The sequence below is a fragment of the Nerophis lumbriciformis genome, linkage group LG37 (assembly GCF_033978685.3).
Source record: "Nerophis lumbriciformis linkage group LG37, RoL_Nlum_v2.1, whole genome shotgun sequence".
NCBI classification, from domain to species: Eukaryota; Metazoa; Chordata; class Actinopteri; order Syngnathiformes; family Syngnathidae; genus Nerophis; species Nerophis lumbriciformis.
Window position 1 is genome coordinate 14,922,501 of NC_084584.2, and position 27,500 is coordinate 14,950,000.

The following is a 27,500-nucleotide window of genomic DNA, read 5'->3' on the forward strand; positions in this document are numbered from 1 at the left end:
ATGCATATACCGTATTTTTCGGTGTATAAGTCACACCGGCCAAAAATGCATAATAAAGAAGGGAAAAAACATATAAGTCGCACTGGAGTATAACTCGCATTTTTTGGGAAAATTGATTTGATAAAAGCCAACACCAAGAATAGATATTTGAAAGGCAACTTAAAATAGTGAACAACAGGCTGAATAAGTGTACGTTATATGATGCATAAATAACCAACTGAGAATGTGCCTGGTATGTTAACGTAACATATTATGGTAAGAGTCATTCAAATAACTATAACATATAGAACATGCTATACGTTTACCAAACAATCTGTCACTCCTAATCGCTAAATCCCATGAAATCTTATACGTCTAGTCTCTTACGTGAATGAGCTAAATAATATTATTTGATATTTTACGGTAATGTGTTGATAATTTCCCACATAAGTCGCTCCTGAGTATAAGTCGCACCCCCGGCCAAACTATGAAAAAAACTGTGACTTGTAGTACGAAAAATTCTTTAATCACAGCAGTATGATGATTCTAGGTGTCTACATTAAAACATTCTTGTTAATACTGCATTAATATATGCTCATTTTAAACTTTCATGCAGAGAGGGAAACCACAACTACAGGTAAAAGCCAGTAAATTAGAATATTTTGAAATACTTGATTTATTTCAGTAATTGCATTCAAAAGGTGTAACTTGTACATTATATTTATTCATTGCACACAGACTGATGCATTCAAATGTTTATTTCATTTAATTTTGATGATTTGAAGTGGCAACAAATGAAAATCCAAAATTCCGTGTGTCACAAAATTAGAATATTACTTAAGGCTAATACAAAAAAGGGATTTTTAGAAATGTTGGCCAACTGAAAAGTATGAAAATGAAAAATATGAGCATGTACAATACTCAATACTTGGTTGGAGCTCCTTTTGCCTCAATTACTGCGTTAATGCGGCGTGGCATGGAGTCGATGAGTTTCTGGCACTGCTCAGGTGTTATGAGAGCCCAGGTTGCTCTGATAGTGGCCTTCAACTCTTCTGCGTTTTTGGGTCTGGCATTGTGCATCTTTCTTTTCACAATACCCCACAGATTTTCTATGGGGCTAAGGTCAGGGGAGTTGGCGGGCCAATTTAGAACAGAAATACCATGGTCCGTAAACCAGGCACGGGTAGATTTTGCGCTGTGTGCAGGCGCCAAGTCCTGTTGGAACTTGAAATCTCCATCTCCATAGAGCAGGTCAGCAGTAGGAAGCATGAAGTGCTCTAAAACTTGCTGGTAGACGGCTGCGTTGACCCTGGATCTCAGGAAACAGAGTGGACCGACACCAGCAGATGACATGGCACCCCAAACCATCACTGATGGTGGAAACTTTACACTAGACTTCAGGCAACGTGGATCCTGTGCCTCTCCTGTCTTCCTCCAGACTCTGGGACCTCGATTTCCAAAGGAAATGCAAAATGTGCATGGTTGGGTGATGGTTTGGGGTGCCATGTCATCTGCTGGTGTCGGTCCACTCTGTTTCCTGAGATCCAGGGTCAACGCAGCCGTCTACCAGCAAGTTTTAGAGCACTTCATGCTTCCTGCTGCTGACCTGCTCTATGGAGATGGAGATTTCAAGTTCCAACAGGACTTGGCGCCTGCACACAGCGCAAAATCTACCCGTGCCTGGTTTACGGACCATGGTATTTCTGTTCTAAATTGGCCCGCCAACTCCCCTGACCTTAGCCCCATAGAAAATCTGTGGGGTATTGTGAAAAGGAAGATGCAGAATGCCAGACCCAAAAACGCAGAAGAGTTGAAGGCCACTATCAGAGCAACCTGGGCTCTCATAACACCTGAGCAGTGCCAGAAACTCATCGACTCCATGCCACGCCGCATTAACGCAGTAATTGAGGCAAAAGGAGCTCCAACCAAGTATTGAGTATTGTACATGCTCATATTTTTCATTTTCATACTTTTCAGTTGGCCAACATTTCTAAAAATCCCTTTTTTGTATTAGCCTTAAGTAATATTCTAATTTTGTGACACACGGAATTTTGGATTTTCATTTGTTGCCACTTCAAATCATCAAAATTAAATGAAATAAACATTTGAATGCATCAGTCTGTGTGCAATGAATAAATATAATGTACAAGTTACACCTTTTGAATGCAATTACTGAAATAAATCAAGTTTTTCAAAATATTCTAATTTACTGGCTTTTACCTGTAAGTCAATTGACCAAAAGTGTATTTATTAAACAGTTATTAAGCAGTGGCACAAACATTCATGTCATTTCCAAAACAGAAAGTGCAAGATTGTCAGAGACATTTTAAAACAAGCTATGAGTGCACTTTTGTGCATGATGTCACTAAGATGACATATCAAAACAACACTAAATTAAAGTGCACTTTTTGTACAGAACGCCACTACAATAGTTTAAAACTTATGAAGTATATATCGCGGGTTTGTCTCTGTGCGATATAGAAAATGACTATATCGTGATATTCGAGTATACGTTCTCACGCAGTTGCTTTTAGCTGCGGGCATTACACTACAGGCTCTTCTCACTCTTTCTTGTCTCTCCTTCTCACAGAGACGTAAAACAAGCGCACCTTCTACATACGTCACATACGTATACGCCCTCGCGGAGCAGAGAGGTAGCGGCATGGGTAACGTTAGCTGTGGTGCGAGTGGTAATACAAGAGAAAGAAGGTGCAAATCTGGTAACAAATGAAGGAAGAATTAATTCCCAAGAAAAACAGCAGGAGGTCCATCGTCTGGCGGTGGTTTGGCTTCAAGTGGGAATATGTCAAAGAGACAACCGTAATTTGTCAAGTGTGGGGCAAAAGAGTTGCTACAAAAAGTAGCATTACTGCTAATATGTAGCATTATTTGAAAAGTCACCCGCTAGAGAATGAAGAGTGCTTGAAACTCTGCATGTCAACATCTCTGTTCGGTGCCACACCAACAAAATGTCGAGGCAACCATTTCCACATCAACACCGTATGAAAAAAATAGTCAACAACAGAAGGAGATAACGTCCACAGGAACCTACCACATAGCGAAGGACAAACACTATTTGATTTCCTATTATGCAGCTCATTTTTATTTGACACTTATTGAAATATCTTGTGTGACATCATGCACAAAAGTGCACTTTGTTTGTTTTTTAAACTATTGTAGTGGCGTTCTGTAGAAAAAGTGCACTTTAATTTAGTGTTGTTTTGATATGTCATCTTAGTGACATCATGCACAAAGGTGCACTCATAGCTTGTTTTAAAATGTCTCTGACAATCTTGCACTTTCTGTTTTGGAAATGACATGAATGTTTGTGCCACTGCTTAATAACTGTTTAATAAATACACTTTTGGTCAATTGACTTAGTTGTGCTTTCCATCTCTGCATGAAAGTTTAAAAGTAGCAAATATTAATGCAGTATGAAGAAGAATGTTTTAATGTAGACACATAGAATCATCATACTGCTGTGATTATATGCATCAAGTGTTCATTCAAGGCTAAGGTAAAATATGGAGATATATATCGTGTATCGTGACATGGCCTAAAAATATCCGAGATATTGAAAAAAGGCCATATCGCCCAGCCCTATTTTAAAGTAATACCTTTGTGACATGAAAAACCCAAAAGTAATGTAAAAACATGGTGTTAACTTTTTAATACTAATATAAAACTCAAAGCAGTTTGGCTAATGAAGATAAAGTCAAATAAACACGCTTTGATATTCTCTAACAACACCATGTGGTTCAGTGCAACAGTATAGCCAACAAAAATAAACAGGAGGGATATCTCTCACAGCGAATACACAATCTTCGTACCACTATTATGGCAAATAACTGCATTTCTTTGTATCTTAGGTATCATTAAGTATTATCACTGGAGAACGAGGCTGAACATGTTACACACAGGAAGAGAATAGGGAACCAGTTTTAATATTGTGTTGACATTTTCAAGATTTATAGTTAATACATGAGATTGGTTGGCCGATGTCACTCATGGATGATTGGAATGGGCAGCATAAAACCCTGATGGGCACATCCCTAAATGTGACAATAGAGGTGAACAAGAGCTCATTTTGCTCCTGGTGTTTTCCCAGCATCGCCCCCCGAGCCCCGTCAGTCGGCACCATGCCCTTTCTGGACCTGCAGTCGCGTCTGGGCATCAACATCGACCGCTGGGCGCTGCTGCGGACCAGCGAGCAGCCGTACAAGCGGGCGGTCCGCTGCCACGCGTTCGAGAAGGAGTGGATCGAATGCGCCCACGGCATCGGGCAGACACGCGCCAAGGAGGAGTGCCGGGTGGAGCTTGAGGACTTCTACGAGTGTCTGCACCACAGGAAGATCGTAAGTGAAGAACTCGACGACCATATTGTGTCTCGCGTCATGCATTTGTTCCATAATCAAATACAAACGGTCACGAAAGCATTCGTCGTGTGAGTGAGAGCGGATATCCGCCACCACAAGCCCAGGGAGTGTGCATTACTCCAACCTGTATCGCATCTAGAAGTGCTAATAAAACACAACTTAAAGGCACTCTTCGGTCACTTGGCAACGCCATGACTTTACTTATTTAACTAGGAAGGCAAAGTGTGGCCTGGGGGCCATTTGCTGAACGCACCATTTTTTTACGGCCCTTTAGAGAAATAAAATAAACCAAAAAACTTGGATAGAGCAAAAAGGCATAACATCATGAGAAAAGGCTGAAATGTTAATACTAGGGCCGGGTGATAAAACTATATCAATATGTATTGCGATACACACGTAATCGATATCAATAAAAAACGAGTTTGGTCGAACGTTGTTTTTTTTTATTTTCTTTTGTCGGAAGAAAGCGGAAGTTGCGAAGAAAGGTTGGTTCATACTTGCCAACCTTGAGACCTCCGAATTCGGGAGATGTGTGTATATATTTTCAAGTATTTCTTATATATATATATGTGTATATATGTATATGTATGTATGTATATATATATATATATACCGGTATATGTATATATATATATATGTATATATATATATATATACATGTATATATATATATGCATGTATATATGTATATATATATGTATATGTATATGTGTATATATATATATATATATATATATATATATATATGTGTGTGTGTGTATATATATATATATATTAGGGCTGCAACTAACGATTAATTTGATAATCGATTAATCTGTCGATTATTACTTCGATTAATCGATTAATAATCGGATAAAAGACACAAATTACATTTCTATCCTTTCCAGTATTTTATTTTTTTTAAAAACAGCATACTGGCACCATGTTCTGGACATTGGGGGTGCAGCATACACCAATAATAACACAGAAATGTAACTCATCAGATCAGAACTGGATCAGATATTGTACACGTTTCTGTTGTGAATAATAAAGGATTCATTTTAGGCTGCCTCTGAATAATAGCATTAAATATTCCAGCACCTTCATAACGTTTAGTTATACTAAAGCGTCACTCAAATCTAAATAGATTTATATAGCTTTATCGGGCCCGGCTACATTGATCCATTATGAAACCAAGCTGAGATATTTCTGTCCGTTACGTTCATTTCGGAATTGGTAACCGTGCGTTTTCTCTCTCAAGACGGAGTCAAATGTGCCGGAGACACATTATCAGCCCCGCGTTGCAACAAAGGCATAACGTTAACGTTACTCACAAAAAAGCTGAACTCATGAATGCCTGTTGCCACTATGGACTTAAAAAGTTACGTACCGTGAGTTCTTCTGCAACAACTAATCAGTCAAATCGATTAAAATTGATTATAAAAACAGTTGACTATTTTGATAATCGATTTTAATCGATTAATAGCATAGATCCAACGAATCGATGACTAAATTAACCGCCAACTATTTTGATAATCGATTTTAATCGATTTAATTGATTAGTTGTTGCAGCCCTAATATATATATACAGGTAAAAGCCAGTAAATTAGAATATTTTGAAAAACTTGATTTATTTCAGTAATTGCATTCAAAAGGTGTAACTTGTACATTATATGTATTCATTGCACACAGACTGATGCATTCAAATGTTTATTTCATTTAATTTTGATGATTTGAAGTGGCAACAAATGAAAATCCAAAATTCCGTGTGTCACAAAATTAGAATATTACTTAAGGCTAATACAAAAAAGGGATTTTTAGAAATGTTGGCCAACTGAAAAGTATGAAAATGAAAAATATGAGCATGTACAATACTCAATACTTGGTTGGAGCTCCTTTTGCCTCAATTACTGCGTTAATGCGGCGTGGCATGGAGTCGATGAGTTTCTGGCACTGCTCAGGTGTTATGGGAGCCCAGGTTGCTCTGATAGTGGCCTTCAACTCTTCTGCGTTTTTGGGTCTGGCATTCTGCATCTTCCTTTTCACAATACCCCACAGATTTTCTATGGGGCTAAGGTCAGGGGAGTTGGCGGGCCAATTTAGAACAGAAATACCATGGTCCGTAAACCAGGCACGGGTAGATTTTGCGCTGTGTGCAGGCGCCAAGTCCTGTTGGAACTTGAAATCTCCATCTCCATAGAGCAGGTCAGCAGAAGGAAGCATGAAGTGCTCTAAAACTTGCTGGTAGACGGCTGCGTTGACCCTGGATCTCAGGAAACAGAGTGGACCGACACCAGCAGATGACATGGCACCCCAAACCATCACTGATGGTGGAAACTTTACACTAGACTTCAGGCAACGTGGATCCTGTGCCTCTCCTGTCTTCCTCCAGACTCTGGGACCTCGATTTCCAAAGGAAATGCAAAATGTGCATGGTTGGGTGATGGTTTGGGGTGCCATGTCATCTGCTGGTGTCGGTCCACTCTGTTTCCTGAGATCCAGGGTCAACGCAGCCGTCTACCAGCAAGTTTTAGAGCACTTCATGCTTCCTGCTGCTGACCTGCTCTATGGAGATGGAGATTTCAAGTTCCAACAGGACTTGGCGCCTGCACACAGCGCAAAATCTACCCGTGCCTGGTTTACGGACCATGGTATTTCTGTTCTAAATTGGCCCGCCAACTCCCCTGACCTTAGCCCCATAGAAAATCTGTGGGGTATTGTGAAAAGGAAGATGCAGAATGCCAGACCCAAAAACGCAGAAGAGTTGAAGGCCACTATCAGAGCAACCTGGGCTCTCATAACACCTGAGCAGTGCCAGAAACTCATCGACTCCATGCCACGCCGCGTTAACGCAGTAATTGAGGCAAAAGGAGCTCCAACCAAGTATTGAGTATTGTACATGCTCATATTTTTCATTTTCATACTTTTCAGTTGGCCAACATTTCTAAAAATCCCTTTTTTGTATTAGCCTTAAGTAATATTCTAATTTTGTGACACACGGAATTTTGGATTTTCATTTGTTGCCACTTCAAATCATCAAAATTAAATGAAATAAACATTTGAATGCATCAGTCTGTGTGCAATGAATAAATATAATGTACAAGTTACACCTTTTGAATGCAATTACTGAAATAAATCAAGTTTTTCAAAATATTCTAATTTACTGGCTTTTACCTGTATATATATATATATGTATATATATTAGGGCTGCAACAACTATATATATATATATATATATATATATATATATATATATATTAGGGCTGCAACAACTAATCAATTAAATCGATTAAAATTGGTTATAAAAATAGTTGACTGTTTTGATAATCGATTTAATCAATCAGTTGTTGCAGCCCTAATATATATATATATATATATATATATATATATATATATATATATATATATATATATATTAAATCGATTAAAATCGATTATCAAAATAGTTGGCGGTTAATTTAGTCATCGATTCGTTGGATCTATGCTATGCGCATGCGCCGAGGCTACTTTTTATATATATATATATATATATATATATATATACATATATATATTTATTTTTTTTATAAATAAACTTTTATTTATAAACTGCAACATTTACAAACAGCTGAGAAACAATAATCAAAATAAGTATGGTGCAAGTATGCTGGTTTTTTTCAATAAAATACTGGAAAGGATAGAAATGTAGTTTGTCTCTTTTATCCGATTATCAATCGAAGTATTAATCGACAGATTAATCGATTATCAAATTAGTTGTTAGTTGCAGCCCTAATATATATATATATATATATTAGGGGTGTAACGGTACACAAAAATTATGGTTCAGTACGTACCTCGGTTTAGAGGCCACGGTTCGGTTCATTTTCGATACAGTAAGAAAACAACAAAATATAAATTTTTTGGTTATTTATTTACCAAATTTGTAAACAATGGCTTTATCCTTTTAACATTGGGAACACTATAATAATTCTGCCCACGTTAATCAACATTAAACTGCCTCAAGTTGTTGCTCAGATTAAATACAATGACAAAACTTTTCTTCTACATATAAAAAGTGCAACATTAAACAGTTTCAAGTCAACTCATCATGCTTAATTTATTACAGCATTTGGGAAGCCTGTAGTTGATTTTTATCACTCACACACCGCACAAATGAGCTAACACGCAGCATTTATCGGCCGATATTATCGGACATCTCTAGTCATAACCCAAAACTCATGACCAAAGGTGAGGATAGGAACATTGGTTCAGTTTACTTTTCTCTTTATTGTGGTGTCAAATAAGGAAATTCACAGGTATGGGCTGTGTAAATTCTGGTAGAGTGGGAGCCATAGTTATACCTTAAGAAGCCCGAGACGGCGTGTGCGTGACGTCCGCATGATGTCTCACGTCTTCCTCGTCTCTTCCCCCCTCGCAGTTTGAGCGTCTGTTGGCCGTCCGCCAGCAGCGTGACAAGATGGTGAAGGAGGGCACGTACACGCCGCCCCCCTGCCACACGGGCCAGGCAGACCAAGCCTAAATTGGAAACATCTTAAATTGTCCCTTTTTCTTCCTCCATGTGCTCATTTACAAAATAAAAGTCATCACCTCCACTTCCTTGTATTCCCTAATGACTTTTCTTTTCACTGTTTTCGCTTGTTTCATGTTGGCATTATGAATATTATATCACTTCTTTTTTTTTAACCCTTGCACAAAATACTGCTCTAAATAAATTAGTTCCATAAAATAATTCCATCATCTTTTCCCTTGGTTGTACCTGCTACGCAACAAAATATACGATCGGTTTACCAACACTTTGAACTATTGAAATACTTTCCAGACTTGATTACATTTTGATGAGATGTTTATGACACAAGTGAATAAAAAGCGGCTGCAGGACACAACTGGGACAAATAATCGAATCAACCTGAATTGATGCTCTTCGACCTTTCAATTAGTCGGCACTAATCGGATTTGTCGTCTCTGTGAGCTGCCACTAGATGGCGCCACGTCCACATGATTAGAATGAGACTTCTGTAATTTGCTATTCTAATCATATGATCATAATGTATAATTCATATATATGTATCAATATTCATGTATATTTTTGTTGTAATGTGTTTTATTGGAGATTTACTGCAACATTCTAAACATGTCTTTTTTTAAAAACCAAGTCTTCTGAGCAAAAACTGAAGCTGTAACCTAAATATTTCTTCTTGATAGGCCACGGAGAAGCTTGTGTCTGTCCTCAAATTGCACACTTGCATTCTTTGATGATCGACACCAAGTCGCGCTATCTGATGTTTAATTAAAGCGACACTTAATCCAGTTTTTGATGTCACTCGGAGGTTGAGGATTTGGGATTATCCTGGAACATAAAGAGGTAGACTCAAACCCTTTTAAATATGAACTATTATTAAAGTGAAAATATGCTTGAAGAAAGCCATCTTGAGGCCTTTCAAGTTCCACAATCTACCCTTGCATCTGTGAGGTCACTTCATTAGGGAGAGAAGTGAATGATATTTATATAGCGCTTTTCTCTTGAGACTCAGCACTTTACATAGTGAAACCTATTAGCAACATCCTTTGAGGCTACCGTTAAACCAGTGAGGGGGGCACTGGGAGCAGGTGGGTAAAGTGTCTTGCCCAAGGACAGCGGGAATCAAACCTGGAACCCTTAAGTTGCTGGACCACAACACGAGTGTAAAAAGTCTTTTAAACATTAGGCAACATTTTCTGTTACATTTTTACACGTTTTGAAAACTCTTTTTTTGTAAGTTGGTAAAACTTTGTATAATTAAGTTGGTGATTAACTGAAGATGCAAAAAAATGAAGGGTATCCAATTTATTTTCCAGATATAACGTTTAATAAACATGAAATAAGACTTCACGAAAATGCGTTTGTAAGTTGGTAAAACTGTAATAAAATGAAAAGGCACAATGTTGACACTAATATTTAATAATCATGCAAATCTTTGTTTTTAAATACATCAAATACAGTGGATGACAAAATATATGAAGCCTTGAACGGACCCTCGCCTCCAACATAACTACTACACATCCAGTAAGTAAGTAGAAAATAGGTAACGTAAAAGTTAAAGGTAAATGGAAGATAAAAGTGAGGTAAAGGAAGGTAAATAGTGGATAAATAAAAGGTAAATAGATGGTAAAACAAAGTAAATGTTCTATAGAAATTAAGATAAGGTCAATAAGAGCTAAACAAGGGCAAATTGAAGGTAAGTTGAAGGTAAAAGATGGTGAAACAAAATACAAATTTTAACTAGAAGGTAAATAAAGGCTAAAAATAAAGTAAATGGAAGGTAAACAGAAGGTAAATAGAATGTCAAAAGAAGGTAAATGGAAGATAAAACAGAACATAGATAATTAGAAGCTAAATAAATGTAAAGAAAGGTAAATTGAAGGTGAAAGTAATGGAAGGTAAATGAGAGTAAATAGAAGGAACAGACTATAAATACAAAGTAAAAAATGTGAAAGAAGGTCATGGTAAACGGAAGCTAAATAAAAGGTAAGTTAAAGAGAAAAGATGGTAAAACAAAATTAAAAGTTAAATAGAAGCTAAAAAGAAGGTAAGTTAAAGTAAGCTAAAAAAATGTAAATGAAGGTAACACATTTAAAAAGATAATGAAAGTCAAATAGAAGGTAAAAACGTTAAATAGATTGTATACTGAAGGCAAATATAAGGTTAAAAGTATGTACAATAGGTAATTAGAAGCTAAATGAAGTGTACATTGGAGGTAAATGAAGGTGAAATGGGTCAAAGAAGGTAAATAGAAGGTAAAAGGTGGTAAATAAAAGGTAAAATATGTTGAATAGAAAGTAAAAACAAAGAAAAAGAAGGCAAATAGACGGTAATAGAAGGTACATTAAATAATAAAATAGGTAATTAGAAGCTAAATAAAGGGAAAATTGAAGATAAAGGAAGGTAAATAGTGGATAAATAAAAGGTAAATAGATGGTAAAACAAAGTAAATGTTCTATAGAAAGTAAAATAAGGTCAATAAGAGCTAAACAAGGGCACATTGAAGGTAAGTTGAAGGTAAAAGATGGTGAAACAAAATAAAATTTTTAACTAGAAGGTAAATAGAGGCTAAAAATAAAGTAAATGAAAGGTAAAGGAAGGTAAACAGAAGGCAAATTGAAGGTAAATAGAATGTTAAAAGAGAAAATAGATAATTCGAAGCTAAATAAAATGTAAAGAAAGGTAAATTGAAGGTGAAAGTACATAGAAGGTAAACAGAAAGTAAAGGAAGGTAAATGGAAGGTAAATGAGAGTTAAAAAAATGTGAAAGAAGGTAAAATAAGGTCATGGTAAAATAGAAGGTAAATAAAAGATAACATGAAGTACCGGTAAACGGAAGCTAAATAAAAGGTAAGTTAAAGAGAAAAGATGGTAAAACAAAATTAAAAGTTAAATAGAAGCTAAAAAGAAGGTAAGTTAAAGTAAGCTAAAAAATGTAAATGAAGGTAACACATTTAAAAAGATAATGAAAGTCAAATAGAAGGTAAATAAAGAGTAAATTATAGGTAAAAGGAGGTAACTAGAAGGTAAAAACGTTAAATAGATTGTATACCGAAGGTAAATATAAGGTTAAAAGTATGTACAATAGGTAATTAGAAGCTAAATGAAGTGTACATTGGAGGTAAATCAAGGTGAAATGGGTCAAAGAAGGTAAATAGAAGGTAAAAGGTGGTAAATAAAAGTTGAAATAAGTTGAATAGAAAGTAAAAACAATGAAAAAGAAGGCAAATAGACGATAATAGAAGGTACATTAAATAATAAAATAAGTAATTAGAAGCTACATAAAGGGAAAATTGAAGGTAAAGGAAGATAAACAGAAGGTAAAAGAAAGTAAATAAACGGTAAATAGTAGGTAAAAGGTCATAGAAGGGTAAATAGCTTATGGCAAGCAGAAAACCTTTTTATTTCAACTATTGAGGCTACAAAGTGTGATTCATGCCGTAAGAATAAGCATGCAATAATTAGTTGTTAGTGCTTGTCAACATACCACGTGTGTGCGTGGGGAAGTTGGGTGTAGGGTGGGCTTGGGGCCCTTTTGGGGTCTGGTGTACGGGGCCCCCAATATGTGGTGCTACGCCCCTGAACATAACTCCAACATTGATTTGCTGAAGCATATATGTACATATGTGTTACACCAGGTATTATTTTCAAAAGGAAATATCTATATTGAAGAATTTATTTATTTCATTTTAGGGAGATTAAACACAGGAGATGATTTTCTGCTCCAACTATGTCAAAGTCAACGCCTTGTTTTTGCTTTACAGCCCAAAAAGACCAAAAAAAAAAAAAAAAAAGCCTGAACGTTTAGAGAGACTACCGCCCGCGCGTGCACGCCAGGCAGCGTGAGCGCGCCTGGGTCGGCCTCGCCGGGGTCTGGCGGAACCGCCGAGCCACGCGCGATGATGACGCAGGAGTAGCCCCGAAACGTCCGCTTCCGGCCCGCAGACATGGGCTGACTCACTTCGCTCACCCACCGAGGAACCGAGCAGCCCCCAGCGGGGAGACATTGTGCGAGTGGCCGGCAGAGGGTGAGGAGGGTCCGGCCGAGGCGAGAGCGGAGGAGACGTCGAGAGGAGGACGCCGGGGGAAGCCATTAGCATCGCTAACTCCTACTTTTACATTCCACGGAAGAAAGAAAAAAAACCACCGAGAGGAGCGGAAGACATTCTTTTTTTTTTCCATCCAGGAGGAGGAGGAGGAGGAGGACGCAGCCACCCCGGCCTTCCTCGCTCGGCGCCCGGCTAGCAAGACCGCTGCCACCCGCTGAAGGTAAGCCACCTCCGGAGCTCATAAAAACCAACAAAGCTGCTCTTGTTCTCTTAATCACACATCATCATGTCGCGGAGCAATGAAATATAGATGATTTATTGTGACATGAATGTGTTTATTGACATTATAAGCCCAGTCAGAGATGTTTTTTTGTCCACATGTGAGCACAGCAGCACGGATGTGATAACAAAAGCATCCTCCTGTCCACTCATGCACTGCATGATCAGGAATGCGTGCTAAAAGTGTGCGCACACTGAAGGCCGCCTTCATCCATCTATGTCACCCTGGCAGTCCACCTGGCTGCATGTAAAGTAGGCTCCTGCAGGAGCAAAGAGGGGCCAAACAGGAGAGATGCTCCTCTCCTGCAGCTTTATGGCAGATGGTCCAACGTCAGCCTTATGTCCCTTTACTCCACTGCACAGTGAAACCCATTTGTACACATTTAAAAAAGTAGATTCATTATAAATTATTTGTTTTAATTAATAAATGGTATTTAATTTAGTGTAATTTAATTTAATATATTCTTATTTATTGTAATTCAATTCAATTGTATTTTATTATCAAATTTTCTCCAGTTTATTTTTTTATTTGTTTACATTTCTAAAAAAAATAGAATTGAACTTTTTCATTGCACTTAAAAAGGGAGGGCTCAGTTTGAGCAAGCAACATAAGTAGGGATGTCCGATAAAATCGGCCGATAATGCTTTAAAATGTAATATCGGAAATTATCGGTATCGTTTTTTTTATTTTAATTTTATTTTGTATTAAATCAACATAAAAAACACAAGATACACTTACAATTAGTGCACCAACCCAAAAAACCTCTCTCCCCCATTTACACTCATTCAAACAAAAGGGTTGTTTCTTTCTGTTATTAATATTCTGGTTCCTACATTATATATCAATATATATCAATACAGTCTGCAAGGGATACAGTCCGTAAGCACACATGATTGTGCGTGCTGCTGGTCCACTAATAGTACTAACCTTTAACAGTTAATTTTACTCATTTTCATTCATTACTAGTTTCTATGTAACTGTTTTTATATTGTTTTACTTTATTTTTTATTCAAGAAAATGTTTTTAATTTATTTATCTTATTTATTTTTTATTTTTTTTAAAGGACCTTATCTTCACCATACCTGGTTGTCAAAATTAGGCATAATAATGTGTTAATTCCACGACTGTATATATTGGTATCGGTTGATATCAGTATCGGTAATTAAAGAGTTGAGGAATATCGGATATCGGCAAAAAGCCGTTATCGGACATCCCTAAACATAAGTAGGGATGTCTGATTATGGCTTTTTTGCCGATATTCGGATATTGTCCAACTCTTAATTACCGATACCGATATATACAGTCGTGGAATTAACACATTATTATGCCTAATTTGGACATACAGGTATGGTGATGATAAGGTCATTTAAAAAAAAATAAAATAAGAAATAAATTTAAAAAAATTTCTTGAATAAAAAATAAAGTAAAACAATATAAAAACAGTTACATAGAAACTAGTAATGAATGAAAATGAGTAAAATTAACTGTTAAAGGTTAGTACTATTAGTGGACCAGCAGCACGCACAATCATGTGTGCTTACGGACTGTATCCCTTGCAGACTGTATTGATATATATTGATATATAATGTAGGAACCAGAATATTAATAACAGAAATAAACAACCTTTTTGTGTGAGTGAGTGTAAATGGGGGAGGGAGGTTTTTTGGGTTGGTGCACTAATTGTAAATGTATCATATGTTTTTTTATGTTGATTTAATAATAAAAAATTTAAAAAAAGATACTGATAAAAAAAACAACCCGATACCGATAATTCCCGATATTACATTTTAAAGCATTTATCGGCATTTATTGACATCCCTAAACATAAGCACATATGAGCACATTTTACCACACACCATATACATAGGTATAGCTCGGTTGGTAGAGTGGCCGTGCCAGCAACTTGAGGGTTCCAGGTTCGATCCCCGCTTCCATCCTAGTCACTGCCGTTGTGTCCTTGGGCAAGACACTTTAACTCCCAGTGCCACCCACACTGGTTTAAATGTAACTCAGATATTGGGTTTCACTATGTAAAAGCACTTTGAGTCACTAGAGAAAAGCGCTATATAAATGTAATTCACTCCACTTCACACACTAAAACTCCTATAGGAGATAACAGTCTGTTCCGGGATCAAAGTGTCGCCCTTTTTGAAAGCACGATTAAGTTGGCGACTTGTCCAGGGTGTACGCCGCCTTCCGCCCGAATGCAGCTGACATAGGCTCCAGCACGCGACCCCAAAAGGGACAAGCGTTAGAAAATGGAAGGATGGATTCACAGTAAAGTCATGCAAGTGTAAGAATAAGTTAGGCAATGTTATTGTTAAGATATAGAAATGACAAAACGCACAAAAAAACAATAAATGCATTGGTTCCATCGTAAACAGTAGTTACCAGACCTGAAAATGAAGTAGCCCCTATTTCGGTGCTAAATAAAGTGCTTGGAGATGTAAATAAAATGTCGCGTCACGGAAGAAGCGCACAGAGTCTGACGCTCTTTTTAAAACTTTGCTGCCGACCTTAACACGCCGACGTCAGCCATCATAACACCACTAGAATAGAATAGAATATATCTTTATTGTCATTGTACATTGTACAACGAAATTGTAAGCAAAACTAATTTAGTGCAAATTCATAATAACACATAAAAACATAGATAAATAGATAAAAATACATAAAATACGTAAAAATACCAAGCAGACAGCTCACATGCACTGTCATTCTTGTCTTGTATTCAGCGACACTATTGCTCTCGGGTAAAAAGTGTTCTTAAATCTGTTTGTCCGGCATTTTATTGTCCTGTATCTCCTGCAGCAGTTCAAAAATATTATGTCCGGGGTGAGATGGGTCCCTTATGATGTTTTGGGCCTTTTTGAGGCACTTGGCACTGTACTAGTGCCGCAGCGCTAGGCAGTAGCAACAACAACAACAACAACAACATAGTGACATCACTTCCTCATCATGCACCAATGATGGTTACGGTGAGTGAGGTTGCGTTCACGAACCCACGGAATTAGGACTATCGATAAGCAAGTCTCAAGATTTTATGCACGTTCTCTGTTTTATGTATTTCTGCAATAATTAAGACCATTTTCGAACACATTTTTTAAAGTTGAAGTTAAAGTACCAATGATTGTCACACACACACTAGGTGGCATTTGACCCATCACCCTTGATCACCCCTGGGAGGTGAGGGGAGCAGTGAGCAGCAGCGGTGCCGTGTCCGGGAATAATTTTTGGTGATTTAACCCCCAATTCCAACCCTTGATGCTGAGTGCCAAGCAGGGAGGTAATGGGTCCCATTTTTTATAGTCTTTGGTATGACTCGGCCGGGGTTTGAACTCACAACCTACCGATCTCAGGGCGGACACTCTAACCACTGGCCACTGAGTAGGAGGTTAGTTATTATTTTAAAGGGACAAGCGGTAGAAAATGGATGGATGGATAATTACATCTAATTAATTTCTAATCTGTTCAACTTGAATGTCACAAAATTCCATAGTTATAAAATGCCATTATTTATTTTATTATTATTATTAATTATTATTTTCTATTTTTAAGTAATATGCAGTGTTTTTTAATCTTATTTTATTTTTTTACACCAATTAAAAAAACAGTACCAGTGTTTTACCCTATAATCTACGGTTGTTGTTTTTCCAGCGTAAGTTGAAGAGTGCATGAAGTCTTAAAGGGCAAATGCACTTTTTTAAAGACTTTTACTCATCAATTACTATCGTTATTTGAGACAAGAACACGCACGTCTTTCTTTTTCTGTGCGTTCTAAATGGTGAAAGTCTGCTAGCAAGAGGCGGCTAACAATACAGATAATCATCTCAAATCCGGCAACATAAAGCTGTGGCGACATTGTTATTGTAAGGGCTAACACAGAGGAACTACTTTTCTGGTGTAGGAAAAAAAAGCTTACTTCTCACTCACAATTCAATGCAATAAGACAACAATATGTACCAACAAAAATGTAGTTTTGTAATTAGATATTAAGAAAAAACTATTTTCATTTTAAATGACCTGTATGAACAATAAACAAAAAGACTACATTGACAACTGCATTTCAGTTCAATTCAATATGTTCAAAAGTCTCATGTTTATATTCCTGATAATGTCCAAAGTTCATCAGAAAAGATACAAACATGTCAATAGGTCCAAGGGGAAAAGATAAGTGTTAAAATATTTCCTACCGCAGTGAAGCCACTACAAAACTCCTATACCGCTTCGGTTTTGATCGAAAAAGTAACAAAAACACAATAAATGGGCAAAAACTTAATAAATAATATTAATAATTGCGAATATTTAAAATAGTGTGCATAAAGATATTTAGTTTGTTTTGTAGTGAAATTCGCGGTCGTCACTTTCTGTCAATGAAAGCTTGTTTAATACATGTAGCGCCAAATTAGACCAGTAGAGGGTGATAACGCTGCACCTCAGGTTTAATTGTGTTGAGCCACGTTCCTTGTGTGCAATGGTTGCTGTGTGAATGTTGTTTAATTTCTAAATGCGTAAACTTCTGTAGTTTATTGTGTGGATGTATTAACACTAAACCTTCTATTTGATTTATGTAAAAAACACAATGGACGTTATAGTTTTGTAATGTTTATTCTATGTTTGTATTTTTAGTCTCACACACCTAAATGAAGGAAGAAGTGTAAAACTAAAAGAAGGAAAACAATTCAAAAGAAGGAACATCGGTATTTGTGTCGTAACTCGATGTCGATCAAAGCTTGTTTCATACACGTAGCGCCAAATTAGACCAGTAGAGGGTGATAACGCTACACCTCAGGTTTAATTGTGTTGAGCCACGTTCCTTGTGTGCAATGTTTGCTGTGTGAATGTTTTTTAATTTCTATATGCGTAAACTTCTGTAGTTTATTGTGTGGATGTATTAACACTAACCTTCTATTTGATTTATGTAAAATACACCATGGACATTATAGTTTTGTAATGCTTATTTTATGTTTGTATTTTTAGTCTTCCACACCTAAGTGAAGGAAGAAGTGTAAAACTAAAAGAAGGAAAACAATTCAAAAGAAGGAACATCAGTATTTGTGTATTTGTGTCGTAACTCGATGTCGATCAAAGCTTGTTTCATACACGTAGCGCCAAATTAGACCAATAGAGGGTGATAACGCTACACCTCAGGTTTAATTGTGTTGAGCCACGTTCGTTGTGTGCAATGTTTGCTGTGTGAATGTTGTTTAATTTCTATGTGTGTAAACTTCTGTAGTTTATTGTGTGGATGTATTAACACTAAACCTTCTATTTTATTTATGTAAAATACACAATGGACGTTATAGTTTTGTAATGTTTATTCTATGTTTGTATTTTTAGTCTTACACACCTAAATGAAGGAAGGCGTGTAAAACTAAAAGAAGGAACATCAGTATTTGTGTCGTAACTCGATGTCGATCAAAGCTTGTTTCATACACGTAGCGCCAAATTAGACCAGTAGAGGGTGATAACGCTACACCTTAGGTTTAATTGTGTTGAGCCACGTTCGTTGTGTGCAATGTTTGCTGTGTGAATGTTGTTTAATTTCTATATGCGTAAACTTCTGTAGTTTATTGTGTGGATGTATTAACACTAAACTTTCTATTTTATTTATGTAAAATACACAATGGACGTTATAGTTTTGTATTGTTTATTTTGTGTTTGTATTTTTAGTCTTACACACCTAAATGAAGGGAGAAGTGTAAAACTAAAAGAAGGAAAACAATTCAAAAGAAGGAACATCAGTCGTAACTCGATGTCGATCAAAGCTTGTTTAATACATGTAGCACCACATTAGACCAGTAGAGGGTGATAACGCTACACCTCAGGTTTAATTGTGTTGAGCCACGTTCGTTGTGTGCAATGTTTGCTGTGTGAATGTTGTTTCATTTCCATGTGCGTAAACTTCTGTAGTTTATTGTGTGGATGTATTAACACTAAACCTTCTATTTTATTTATGTAAAATACACAATGGACGTTATAGTTTTGTAATGTTTATTCTATGTTTGTGTTTTTAGTCTTACACACCTAAATGAAGGGAGAAGTGTAAAACTAAAAGAAGGAAAACAATTCAAAAGAAGGAACATCAGTCGTAACTCGATGTCGATCAAAGCTTGTTTAATACACGTAGCACCACATTAGACCAGTAGAGGGTGATAACGCTACACCTCGGGTTTAATTGTGTTGAGCCACGTTCGTTGTGTTGCAATGTTTGGTGTGTGAATGTTGTTTAATTTCCATGTGCATAAACTTCTGTAGTTTATGTGGATGTATTAACACTAAAACTTCTATTTTATTCATGTAAAATACACAATGGACGTTATAGTTTTGTATTGTTTATTTTGTTTTTGTATTTTTAGTCTCACACACCTAAATGAAGGAAGAAGTGTAAAACTAAAAGAAGGAACATCAGTATTTGTGTCGTAACTCGATGTCGATCAAAGCTTGTTTCATACACGTAGCGCCAAATTAGACCAGTAGAGGGTGATAACGCTACACCTCAGGTTTAGTTGTGTTGAGCCACGTTCCTTGTGTGCAATGTTTGCTGTGTGAATGTTGTTTAATTTCTAAATGCGTAAACCTCTGTAGTTTATTGTGTGGATGTATTAACACTAAACCTTCTATTTTATTTATGTAAAATACACAATGGACGTTATAGTTTTGTAATGTTTGTTCTATGTTTGTATTTTTAGTCTTACACACCTAATTGAAGGAAGAAGTGTAAAACTAAAAGAAGGAAAACAATTCAAAAGAAGGAACATCGGTATTTGTGTCGTAACTCGATGTCGATCAAAGCTTGTTTAATACACGTAGCGGCAAATTAGACCAGTAGAGGGTGATAACGCTACACCTTAGGTTTAATTGTGTTGAGCCACGTTCGTTGTGTGCAATGTTTGCTGTGTGAATGTTGTTTAATTCCTATATGCTTAAACTTCTGTAGTTTATTGTGTGGATGTGTTAACACTAAACCTTCTATTTTATTTATGTAAAATACACAATGGACGTTATAGTTTTGTATTGTTTATTTTGTGTTTGTATTTTTAGTCTTACACACATAAATGAAGGAATAAGTGTAAAAACTAAAAGAAGGAAAACAATTCAAAAGAAGGAACATCAGTCGTAACTCAATGTCGATCAAAGCTTGTTTAATGCACGTAGCACCACATTAGACCAGTAGAGGGTGATAACGCTACACCCCGGGTTTAATTGTGTTGAGCCACGTTCGTTGTGTGCAATGTTTGGTGTGTGAATGTTGTTTAATTTCCATGTGCATAAACTTCTGTAGTTTGTGTGGATGTATTAACACTCAAACTTCTATTTTATTCATGTAAAATACACAAAGGACGTTATAGTTTTGTAATGTTTATTATATGTTTGTATTTTTAGTCTTACACACCTAAAGAAAGGAAGACGAGTAAACAAATAAAACTAAGGAAGGAAAACAATTCAAAAGAAGGAACATCGGTCATCAACAAAACTTCTGTTTCTTCATGCTGTTAACTATCTGTCTCGCGGCACACGCTGGAATCCACTAGCAAGGGCACAACAAGGAATTCAGTACAGTGCGATGTGTTTACTTTGCAATGAAGTAAACACAGTCTCAAAGGAATATAACATGCGGAGGCACTTTCTGACGAAACATCCACATTTTCAGTCCCTGAGCCCTTGGGCTCTTGAAACTGCGGCCATATTCTTCATGTAGTGGAACAGCCCTGGTGTTTTCGAGCACAGGGCCCAACACGGAGTGACTCCGTGAAAGCGTGAGTCATCACTCTCACCGCGTTGCTGAGCGGGTCTGACACGTCTCCCGTGCTCGTGTCGCTGCTGCCACGTCGCGCAGGAGGAAGACGAGCAACGAAGGACAAGAGAAATGTCTCGTCTCGTCTCTGCGTGACATCATTCTGTCCTCACGTCTTAGCTTGTTGCTAGGCAGATTTTCTTTGCCACTTGTCTGTCCCCTGCCCTAACAAAACAGAGAAAGGACAGCGAGTCAGCAGGGAGCTTTTGACAATATTTCAAAATCATTCATTCCTCTTTGTTGTCTTTTTTAACTTTGGCGCCATCTGCTGGACGCGCTGCAGTGGCGTAGAAGTGCACTGCTTCGTTCCAACATGTTCCCTAAATATGGACGGCAGCCATTCGATCAAAGGAATCAAACTCGCGACCGTGCAGTGTGTGCGTTTGTCAATCACGCAAGGCAGACAGGAAGTGATGTCACTGTGGTCGTCGTCCTGGTCCAAGCAGAACCTCAATGAGACGCTGCTATATTTAACGCTGGCAGTCCGGAACCAGAAGCCAGAGACCAAAACACACCGCATGAGATCTAAACACTTAAAGCACAAGGCAGTCAGACTTGAGGAACCTCCCAGCTGCCAGCGTTGCTACGGCGACAGGCTTTGTGATGTTTGGCGAGTGGTTTTTCTTTCCGTGTGGAGGTCCAAGGCTGCCATGAGGATTTGGTTTGCACACAAAGCCTCCAGAGTCTGTAGCACCTCACATTAGCACGTCCTTGGGGCTCGCATGACCCTTTGTGGCTATATTTTGTGAGTATTCTCAGTTTTTCGAACTGAACTCGCGGGTTGAATAGCCCAAATGATGAAAAAGGAGAGGACCTAAAAGGGAACCTTGAGGAACACCTCTGGTATAACTGAAGACGTTGAACAAATGACGACTGACCGCATCGGAAGTAAAGAAGCTACAATCACAGCTTGAATACATAAATCACATTACGGGGGAAAACGTGTAAGTGCCAAAAAGGCGAGGGCTTAAAGTGGTGCCTTGAGGAACGCCGCAGTTATGGAAATCACAAGTTTGGACTCAAGTTTTCTGTGTTTGCTAGCAAGGTTAAAATGTCAATGCAATGATCTGCCAATGTGTTTACCATACTTGCCAACCCTCCCGGATTTTCCGGGAGACTACCGAAATTCAGCGCCTCTCCCAAAAACCTCCCGGGACAAATTTTCTCCCGAAATTCAGGCGGACCTGGAGGCCACGCCTCCTCCAGCTCCATGCGGACCTGGAGGGTCTGCATGGAGCAATGTTGTTGTAATATATTGAGTTGGAGGCAATAAACAGGCGAGGGGATGAAGTACGTCTCTTTACTGTAGACTTCAGAACAGACTCACACACTTGACGTCAGGTGCGCAACACCACGTAAATCGTTGGCCAACCAAAAAGTAACCCCAGTACGCTATAGCCAACATTCACCAGGAGATGGCAACAGACAAACATAGATCACTCTATTACATTCCTCCCCTTTTAGAAATGTAGAAGTTACTCAAAAGAAATAAACAACCCAACCAAAAAATGCAGCAGCTCAATTAAAAAACTGTACTTAAGCCACATTCTTTTTTTTTTTTAGTACTGAACTCTTAACCCTCATTTGTAAACAATAACATGCTTATTATACAAACAGTATAGTACATCTTTAACACAGATTTTTATACTGTCTTCAGAGATTCAGTTTTTTGGTGGTACTCGAAACCTTTCTGGGTACCTGCGGATCACTGGTGGGGTTTTTGTTGTGGGTGATCTGGGTTCTGATGATGGCAACTCAGCAGCCCTTGAATCTGGTTCAATGATGAGACTAGTTTGTGTCTGACTCACTGATGGTCCTGGTGATGGAACTGAAACAGCACTGTCCAATTGTACTGATGGCACATTTTCTGCAACTGGTGGAGACTAGATAACTGGCAGTCTCTCCATTTGTTATATATGTATATATATATAAGAAAATACTTCACTTTCAGTGAATTCTAGCTATATATATATATATATATATATTTTATTATATATATATATATATATATATATATATATATACATATATATATATGTATGTATATATACAGTATATATATGTATATATATATATATATATATATATATATATATATATATATATATATATACATATATATATGTATGTATATATACAGTATATATATGTATGTATATATATATATATATATATATATATATATATATATATATATATATATATATATATATATATATATATATATATATATACTGTATATATATATGAAATACTTGACTTGGTGAATTCTAGCTGTAAATATACTCCTTTCCTCTTAGCCACGCCCCCAACCACGCCCCCCACCCCCACCTCCCGAAATCGGAGGTCTCAAGGTTGGCAAGTATGGTGTTTACAGTGGTCTAAGTTCCTCTACAACAGGAGCACTCTTGTGTTTTTAGCGATTTTCTGCAAAAAGTGTGCGAGCAGTTGAATAGCCCTGCGTTATTTTGACTGTTATGATTTTATTCTGTCTCCTGACTTATTTAATCTACTTGTACATTTCTTTTTCTTCTGGTTTCTCTCTGCAGTTAGACTTCGGTTGAAGTTCACATTGAAGCTGGCTTAGAGATGTCCGATAATATCGGACTGCCGATATTATCGGCCGATAAATGCTTTAAAATGTAATATCGGAAATTATCGGTATCGGTTTCTAAAAGTAAAATTTTTGACTTTTTAAAAACGCCGCTGTGTACACGGACGTAGGGAGAAGTACAGAGCGCCAATAAACCTTAAAGGCACTGCCTTTGCGTGCCGGCCCAGTCACATAATATCTACGGCTTTTCACACACACAAGTGAATGCCATGCATTGTTAGTCAACAGCCATACAGGTCACACTGAGGGTGGCCGTATAAACAACTTTAACACTGTTACAAATATGCGCCACACTGTGAACCCACACCAAACAAGAATGACAAACACATTTTGGGAGAACATCCGCACCGTAACACAACATAAACACAACAGAACAAATACCCAGAACCCCTTGCAGCACTAACTCTTCCGGGACGCTACAATATACACCCCCCGCTACCCCCTACCCCCCGCCCACCTCAACCTCCTCATGCTCTCTCAGGGAGAGCATGTCCCAAATTCCAAGCTGCTGTTTTGAGGCATGTTAAAAAAAATAATGCACTTTGTGACTTCAATAATAAATATGGCAGTTGGCATTTTTTTCCATAACTTGAGTTGATTTATTTTGGAAAACCTTGTTACATTGTTTAATGCATCCAGCGAGGCATCACAACAAAATTAGGCATAATAATGTGTTAATTCCACGACTGTATATATCGGTATCGGTTGATATCGGAATCGGTAATTAAGAGTTGGACAATATCGGAATATCGGCAAAAAAAGCCATTATCGGACATCTCTAGTTAGCATGCCTTACTCGCTTTTCCTCCTGCTTGTGTTTTGGTTTAGAACCATCTGTATTGCGTTATCTGGCAACATACTAAAATAATCGACATTTGGACAATTGTACAAATATTCAAAAACGTCAACGTCCCGATCATGCTTCATCTAAGAGTGCATATTTTTTTTCCCACCTCTAGTTTGCAACTGCGACGCTCAACCAATTAGCTTGTTGGCTTACTTTGTCGGGAGCAAACAATGCTAATTAAAGAGAGTTGGAAAGCCTTATTGGAGTTGTAACGAAACGAGTTGGAACGTTCACTTGTACGAAATCGGACGAGAAGACATTCGCAAAGGCGGGCTGAACACCCTACCAATCAATCAATCAATGTTTACTTATATAGCCCTAAATCACAAGTGTCTCAAAGGGCTGCACAAGCCACAACGACATCCTCGGCTCAGATCCCACATCAGGGCAAGGAAAAACTCAACATGAGTTTATTGTGTGGATGTATTAACACTAAACATTTTATTTTATTTATGTAAAATACAAAATCGACATTTATGTAAAATATATAATATACATTATACTTTGATGTTTATATTTTCAGTCTTGCAAAAAAAAAAAAAAAATACAACTGAGGAAGGAAAATAATTTAAAAAAAAGAACATCTTTCCTCAACAAAACTTCTGGAGCTTCTGTTTCTTCATGCTGTTAACTTGCTGCACTCTATGGAATCGAGTAGCAAGGGCAGAATAATTAATTTATTGACAGTGCAGTGTGAAAAATCCATGTGTTTACTTTGCAATTAAGTAAACACAGTTTTAAAGGTATATAACCTGCGGAGGCACTTTCCGACGAAACATCCACATTTCGATGTCCGGCCCCTGACAAACTGCAGCCCTATTCATTGTGTGGTTGGAAAAGCCCTGCAGTAGGCTAACATGGCAGGCTAAAACTGACGAGTGCAGCACTCAAGGCATGGATAATGAGGTTTTGTTTCGCTTAGCTCCTTGGCATGTGTTACACGAGGACTATGCACATTTGGCGACTTCTAGCAACATTTAGTATCTCTAACTCAACTTCACTGAAGATTTGGCGACCTATGAGCGTATTTGTAAACAGATTAACGCCTTTATGCGAAATATTTGGTACTGCATGCTACTTTGGCTGGCGAGGCTACATGGTCCTTCTACAGGAAGACGACAGATGGAGTCAAATTCAAAGTAAAAGCTCTTTAAGAATGAATTTTATTGACCTGCCGGGATCCACTTTCACTGCCAATTAATAGGCATTGATTTTTTTTATTGATCAACTGGATGGGCGCCTCAGTGCACACATGATACAAGAGCTGTGTCCAGTGTGCTTAAGTTGTTCCTAATGAAGTGTCCGCTGACTTCACGGAGTTGAGCAGAATATTGAATTTAAAGTCAGACGATGAAAGACTAGAATCTTTTTTCCCCCCCGTCTTCCTGTCATGTGACCTCCTGGTTAAAAATAGAACATTTTCGTGAGTTCTAATGAGAATGCAGTATTCAGTCAGTGTACTTTCACAAAACCCAACAATAGAAGGACTTTAAAGAAGGCTGAGGTCGCTCAAAATCTCTGAGTTCTCCTGAGTGATCAGTGTCATGTGACCTTTTTCATCCTCCTCCTCCTCCTCCTCCTCCTCTCCACGCTATCACCACTGAACTTTTCAACTTCTATGCGCACATGATGTATCCTCCTTAAACCTATTTGTCTCCTTTGGCTCTATGTCTGCACCATCATGAACGCATGTGTTGCATTTTGACTTTCACAAAGGTTACCCTATGTGAGGGGCAGTGCCCCACCATATCCATCTACCCTGTGTGAGGGGCAGTGCCCCACCACATCCAGCTTACTTGTGTGAGGGGCAGTGCCCCACCACATCCATCTACCCTGTGTGAGGGGCAGTGCCCCACCACACCCAGCTTCCTTGTGTGAGGGGCAGTGCCCCACCACATCCATCTACCCTGTATGAGGGGAAGTGCCCCACCACACCCAGCTTCCTTGTGTGAGGGGCAGTGCCCCACCACATCCAGATTCCTTGTGTGAGGGGCAGTGCCCCACCACATCCATCTACCCTGTGTGAGGGGCAGTTCCCCACCACACCCAGCTTCCTTGTGTGAGGGGCAGTGCCCCACCACATTCATCTACCCTGTATGAGGGGAAGTGCCCCACCACACCCAGCTTCCTTGTGTGAGGGGCAGTGCCCCACCACATCCAGATTCCTTGTGTGAGGGGAAGTGCCCCACCACATCCATCTTCCCTGTGTGAGGGGCAGTGCCCCACCACACCCAGCTACCCTGTGTAAGGGGCAGTTCCCCACCACATCCAGCTACCCTGTGTGAGGGGCTGTGCCCCACCACATCCAGCTACCCTGTGTGAGGGGCAGTGCCCCACCACATCCATCTACCCTGTGTAAGGGACAGTTCCCCACCACATACAGCTTACTTGTGTGAGGGGCATTGCCCCACCACATCAGGCTACGATGTGTGAGGAGCAGTGCCCCACCATAACCGGCTACTTTGTGTGAGGAACTCTGCCCCACCACATCCATCTACCCTGTATGAGGGGAAGTGCCCCACCACACCCAGCTTCCTTGTGTGAGGGGCAGTGCCCCACCACATCCAGATTCCTTGTGTGAGGGGAGGTGCCCCACCACATCCATCTTCCCTGTGTGAGGGGCAGTGCCCCACCACACCCAGCTTCCTTGTGTGAGGGGCAGTGCCCCACCACATCCATCTACCCTGTATGAGGGGAAGTGCCCCACCACACCCAGCTTACTTGTGTGAGGGGCATTTCCCCACCACATCAGGCTTTGATGTGTGAAGGGCAGTGCCCCACCACATCCAGCTACCCTGTGTGAGGGGCAGTGCCCCACCACATCCAGCTACCCTGTGTGAGGGGCAGTGCCCCACCACATCCATCTACCCTGTGTAAGGGGAAGTTCCCCACCACATCCAGCTACCCTGTGTGAGGGGCAGTGCCCCGCCACATCCATCTACCCTGTGTAAGGGGCAGTTCCCTACCACATACAGCTTACTTGTGTGAGGGGAATTGCCCCACCACATCAGGCTACGATGTGTGAAGGGCAGGGCCACATCACATCCAGCTACCCTGTG

At 38.6% G+C, this 27,500-nt stretch overlaps 2 protein-coding genes across 4 annotated transcripts in view; both read left to right on the forward strand.

Moving 5' to 3' along the window:
- ndufs5 (NADH:ubiquinone oxidoreductase subunit S5) overlaps positions 1-8,926 on the forward strand; it is a 9,884-nt gene extending 958 nt beyond the window's left edge. Inside the window, exons 2-3 of the mRNA XM_061931038.1 lie at positions 4,088-4,334; positions 8,752-8,926. Coding sequence (XP_061787022.1) covers positions 4,119-4,334; positions 8,752-8,853 — 318 coding nt within the window. The 5' untranslated portion in view covers positions 4,088-4,118 and the 3' untranslated portion in view covers positions 8,854-8,926. The remainder of the gene's footprint in view (positions 1-4,087; positions 4,335-8,751) is intronic.
- A 2,761-nt stretch (positions 8,927-11,687) lies between these two features.
- macf1a (microtubule actin crosslinking factor 1a) overlaps positions 11,688-27,500 on the forward strand; it is a 438,368-nt gene continuing 422,555 nt past the window's right edge. For all 3 annotated transcript variants that reach the window (XM_061930784.1, XM_061930787.1, XM_061930786.1), the window contains exon 1: positions 11,688-13,122. The gene's annotated coding sequence lies outside the window, so the exon portion shown is untranslated. The remainder of the gene's footprint in view (positions 13,123-27,500) is intronic.